This window comes from Marmota marmota, unplaced genomic scaffold (assembly GCF_001458135.2).
Source record: "Marmota marmota marmota unplaced genomic scaffold, marMar, whole genome shotgun sequence".
Taxonomy (NCBI): Eukaryota; Metazoa; Chordata; class Mammalia; order Rodentia; family Sciuridae; genus Marmota; species Marmota marmota.
The window spans coordinates 40,104,353-40,110,352 of NW_025999990.1; the positions used below are offsets into that span (position 1 = coordinate 40,104,353).

At 34.5% G+C, this 6,000-nt stretch overlaps 1 protein-coding gene across 2 annotated transcripts in view; it reads right to left on the bottom strand.

Moving 5' to 3' along the window:
• The window catches only part of Impact (impact RWD domain protein), a 28,220-nt gene extending 22,237 nt beyond the window's left edge, over positions 1–5,983 (bottom strand). Inside the window, exons 1-3 of one of the 2 annotated variants that reach the window (XM_048806413.1) lie at positions 5,379–5,983; positions 3,866–3,918; positions 2,352–2,414 (exon numbers count right to left, since the gene is read on the bottom strand). In XM_048806413.1, the coding sequence (XP_048662370.1) occupies positions 2,352–2,414; positions 3,866–3,918; positions 5,379–5,489 (227 nt within the window). In that variant the 5' untranslated portion in view covers positions 5,490–5,983. The remainder of the gene's footprint in view (positions 1–2,351; positions 2,415–3,865; positions 3,919–5,378) is intronic. The other variant, XM_015482469.2, reaches the window with a different exon arrangement.
• Positions 5,984–6,000: the final 17 nt, after the last annotated feature.

The window sequence follows — 6,000 nt, forward strand, 5'->3', positions numbered from 1 at the left end:
ACCCAGCAGTGCCCTACCACCAAGCAACATCCTTTAGTACTAGGGACTGAACCCAGGGGTATATCACAGCCCTTTTAATATTTTGAGACAAAGTCTTACCAAGTTGCCTAAGCTGGCTCCAAACTTGCAATCCTCTTGCCTTAGCCTCCCAAGTACCTGGAATTATAGGTGTGTGACACCATGCCTGGCTTTATTTTTTATTTTGAGATAGGGTCTTACTGAGTTTCCCAGGCTGGCCTTGAACTTTCAATCCTCCTGCCTCAGCCTCTCAAGTAGCTGGGATTATGGATATGTACCATAGCACCTGCTTTTATTCAAAATACCATATAATGTGTATTTCTATTTAGACCACATGTGTGAAAATAATATCACTGGACTGAAATTATTCAAACACTCTAACAAGACAATATGACCCATATTCCTTCTTTAAAACACACTACTTTATAATCTCTGAACTTTCTTAAATCTCAAATAGCTCAGAAGAACTAGTTAGGGAGAACAAGCAAGTTATGTTCTACTGAAATGTATTCCTTAGTAAAAGGAAAGACGTTGAAGATAGGGTAAAGGTAAGTGGGAAGCCATTTAAGACTGTATAACATTGCATAGGTAGGAGAAAAATCTAACTGATAAATGTGTTTAACATGATAGGTGGAAAGATTTTCAAGAAAAAAGTAAGTAGTCAATATCACTAAGTTACAGAGATCAAGTAAGATAAGAGTTGAAAAATGACCATCAGATATATCAAGACATCAATTCTGATTAAATTTGCAGTAAACTTAACTTACTCTAAGACAGAATAAATTAGCAAATAAAGAATTACACAAAGAAGTTTGTTTAAGCACAAAAGTGGGAGTGGCCAGTTTAGGTTAGAGACAGATATCAAAAAACACTTAGTTGAGAAAATAACATTTATAGGCCAAGGATAAAAGAATCACTAAATGGGGATCCAAGAAAGGCACTACTTCCTTTAGAAAGGAACAAGTCAAATGGATTCCATAATGACTTACCATGTTCTAATTAAATATTTTGGGAGGAAAAGAAACCTGGCCTGGATCCCAGGGACACAAAAGGAGTACTCTCTGTACCAAATGGGGTGGCCACCTAGAACATATAATAGAATCCTTACTAGTTCCTGGATTAGGAAAAAAAAATGATATTCCAGAATATTATTTGTCTTAATAAATTTATATATATATATATATAATTAAAATTAATCCAAATCTATCTTATCTTCTTTGTAATAATTTTTCAGCCTCCTAACTGATGTCCCACATCCATTTTCGCTGCCTTCCAATCAGTCTCCATTTTTCTAGTCTTCCAATCCTAGAAATAGGATAATCTTTTCAAAACGAAAATCTTATCACTGGCATCCTACCACTTAAAACTCTCCTCTATTTCCAATTATGTTCAGGATAAAGACAAAAATCCTTAACATAGCTAACAAAACTCCACAGGATTTTCCCTGCCTACCTCTCCAGGTCATTTCTCACCATGTTCCCTCCCTTTCTCTTCCCATCTGATATAACCATTACTGTTTCCTAAAAGGTGTCAAGCTCCCTGACACAGGGCCATTGTACATTCTGAGGCCTCTCACTGGAGTTAATGTCACCTAATTAACTTAGCTCTTAGTCAAACAAGCTGCCCCTGACCTCCTAGACTAGGATAGGTCTTGTTTCAAACTCAGTTAGCATAGTACTATCTACTTTCCTTTCATAGAATTTATCACAGCTTTAGTTTTACATTCATTTTACAATGTATAAAGACATCTTCCACCTCCCTGTGAATTCTAAATGCCCTGGAAAAAAGGAATCATTTCGGGTTTTGTTAACCATGTGTATCCAGGATTTAATACAGTGCTTGCCATGTAATATTTGTTGATGAAGGAATGAGGGAAGGAAGAAGAAAAACCATATCAATAAACTCTGAGTCTTATGGCGTAAAAAAAGAGAAATTATCTTTAAAAGCATTTGGAAGTTTAATAAATAATTATGGTTACAATTCTTCTATCAATTTCATTCTACATATGCTATGAAAATACAGTATATGTAGTGGCTAGGGAGGCTGAGACAGTAGGATCAAAAGTTTAAAGCCAGCCTCAGCAAAAGTGAGGTGCCAAGCATCTCAGAGAGACCCTCTCTCTAAATAAAATACAAAATAGGGCTGGGGATGTGGCTCAGTGGTGGAGTGGCCCTGAGTTCCATCCTGGGTACCAAAAAATACATATGTGTATGTGTGTGGGGGGTGGGGGGAGAGAGAGAAAAATCTCTGAATTTAGGTACTAACATATCACAGTCTCAGTAGGGCACAAAACAGAATCACTAACAGAATATTTTTAATCACCTGTTACTTACATATATATTTCTTCAAGGCTGTTTGATAAATCCACACGTTCTTGCCCTTTAAGCCAAGGAGCACTAAGAATGAATAAAGCACAATGAAGAATATTTTTCAACGACTGCATTAACATTTCAAACAGAAATTACTGATTAGTACATAGGTATACAAACACAAAGAAACATTAAAATGTTTCTTTGTGTTTGTATACATCTATGTAGTTACAAAATGCTCATACTGACGTTAACTCATTTAATTCTCCCAAGAAACTATGAAAACCCCAACAAAAATTAAATTCAGTTTTTAAGAAATCAGAAATCATGGTCATTTTTATTCTACCGAATCTACTGTGTATATAAACTATATGTATATTTATCGATTTAGTTTGCTTTTTTGGTCTCACATCCTGGAATTCTGCAAGAGAGCTATTTTGAGTTTGAAACATTTTTGTGCATAGACTGTTAAGATGCCATTTGGTTTGTATGTCTTTTTTCTATTATTCAGTTTTAATGGTTTAAAAAACAAAGGTGATTTCAAAGGGTATCATAAACCTGCTCAAGTTTACATAAGTGGCAGAACAGGTTCTAGAATCTAAATTTCCAGATTCACAATATTTGCTACAATACCATAAGTTCCCAACTGTTGTTTCTAACTGGTGTTTCAACAACTCTAACAAGTAAGCTGTTCATCAAATGACTATAAAAATAATTTTTCTGGGGCTGGGGCTGTAGCTCAGTAGTAGAGCACTTGCCTTGCACGTGTGAGGTACTAGGTTCATCTCAGCTCCACATAAAAATAAATAAATAAAGATATTGTAGCAACTACAAATAAAAAAATTAAAAATAATGAAAAAATATTTTTTCTGATCTGAAAAAGAACATTTGTTTGCAAACATTCCTTTATCATTTGCAATACATTTTTTTTTAACACAAAAAGTAATCCCACTAGTCAGTAAAAATTTTTGGTAACAGATTTTTATGCAAATCTATTCCCGTGGTTTATACATACTACTAGATTAAGGAGGCAAGGTAGATCCCAGGTTGCTTGCATCAACAGGTCATGACTCATAAAGATTAAGCTTGGACTTAGAAGAAAATAGTTCCTCAATAACAAGGAGGAGAGAGAACATGGAGAACCATGAGAAGTACCCTGGATAATTCCTGGAAGGGAAGAAGTCTTAAGCAGACTGTTTTGTGGCTAGGACAGAGGTCAGGAGAAATTTGAAGGGTCAGGATTTCCAGATCATTAGGCTGAATAAAGAGAAAGGTTTTCTTCCCCATCTCTAAAGAAAATTCTGTAGCTATTTAACCCCTCTGAACTCAGGGATTCTCTTTTATATTAAGCGGCATAATTCAATGTGTTTTTAGGTAATTTGATTTTTTTATTTAAATGTTCTACACCAAATCGAAAAGGTGTTTCTAATCTCTGTTTTAATAAAAGTATTTTATATAAAATGCAATGCATAGTACAGAGAAATATCTTTGAAAATATCTTTTTAAAAAATATAAATTTAGAAATAAATATAGCTTACTTCAGTTGATAAATAGGTGGAGCTGTACCTGGATATTCGTTTGGTAGCATCACCTAGAATGCAGTTTAAAAATAAATCTGTTTAACAATTCATTATCGTTCAAAAATAATTATATTTATAAAACTAGCCACTGAACAAATTTCTATCCTGCCAAACTTATAATCATTGGTTTGTTAAATCTCAGAAGAAAATCACCAATTTATGCTTCTAACATTGAATATGTTGTTAGTGATGCTGCCAGTATTTTAAGGAGTAAAACAAATTATTTGCAGAGAAAGTAAAAATAATAATAATAAAAAATAAAATAAGGGCAAACAATGCAGAGTGTGGTGGCCCACACCTATAATCCTAGTGACTTATGAGGCTGATAGAGGAGGCTCCAAAGTCTGGGGCCAAGCTCAGCAACTTAGCAAGAACCTCTCTCAAAATTAAAAAAAAATTTAAAGTGCTTGTGGATGTAGCTCAGTGGCAGAGCACCCCTGGGTTCAATCTCCAGTACCCTTCCTGCCCCCAAAAAGAATAAGGGTAAAGAAAATATTTGAAAGGAAAAGGAAAACTTGTAACAGGGGCATTATGCCCTGACCACAAATGGATAGAGTAACACTATAAAATTTTCCAGATATTTTTCTGAAAAAATACTTTAAAAAATTTTAAAAACCCAAAACAAACCCTAAAAAAAATCTATTAAATATGAGCTGGGTTCAGTGGCACATGCCTGCAATCTCAGGGGCTCTGCAGTCTGAGGCAGGAGAATCAGGATTTCAAGCCAGCCTCAGCAAAAGCAAGGTACTAAGCAACCCAGTAAGACCCTGTCTCTAAATAAAATACAAAATAGGGCTGGGGATGTGGCTCAGTGGTTATACCCTTGAGTTCAATCCCTGACACCCACCCCTCAAAAATCTACCAAATATTATATATGAAAAACTTATAGAAACCATATATTTTCAAATAAGTTTTATTACAAAAATAAAAAAACTCAACTTTAGCACCCTTTATGTTGAAAATACAGGCAGTCATCAAAGAAGATGTACTAAGAGAGAAAGCTACAGCTAATTTTTTCATTTATTTTATCCTAACTATAACTGATTCTCAATTAATAAAGAAATAGAGAATCTACTGTATGGATCATCTACATTGCTATCCTATTGTTCATTTTAAATATCAGCCATCCTTCCAGGTTCAGAAACTCTCCCATTATATGAATGGGATAATGAAAGGAAATGAAACTCAAATCTGTCCAAGGGACATGAACACATTTAATAAATGAAAAGAATTGGAAGAAGAAAGATTGAAACAATGCATGCACAATTTGAGGGTGATCTGAGATTTAACTATCTACATGTTTAATCAATCAAAACAAAAGCCAACAACAAAGATAATTTAGAAAATAACACATGCATGAATAATCATGAGGCTTCTATAGGCAGTCATAGTCAATACTGTAACTGGAAAATGGCTGTAGAGAAGCAGAAAAGAAAGAAAGAAAGAAATATATATATACATATATATATACCTGCAAGCAAAGTGTCCATTTGGGGTCATCTATATCATCGCTAATTCTAATACAAAATATTTTGGCACAATCATCAATGACACACCATTCCTCGCCATAAATGGCTGCCATTGCTTCAATTTCCTCATTCTGAAAGTTGATTTAAAAAAAAAAAAAAGTCAACAAATGAACAGTGTACATATACCCTTAAAACCTCTTCTCAGTACTTTATATGGTATTAACATTCAACATCACTATGTTGGATGGATTACTGGATGAGCCTTAATAAGCAAAAATGTTCTTAGCAGGAGGTCACCAAACCTCTCTCTGGGTGAGGGACACTACTACAATGAATGGAGCTGGCCACACAATGGCCTTCTTGTGTTTTTGCCCCTTACCGAGCCAAAATATATATGCACTTCCATACCCTTTAGTGAGATTCACAATTAAAAAGACAAACTATGTTATTTTAAACAGATAACTCCCACTCTCACCACTAATAGTGTTTCCACTCTCCCTATATTCTAGTGGATATTCTATGTTGTTTTAGTTTCTTTTCATTCATTATTATTTTTATTTTATTTTTTAAATTTGGGCACAGGCCTGGGGCTGCATGGGTTTTTTTGTCTTTTTGGTGTCCAAA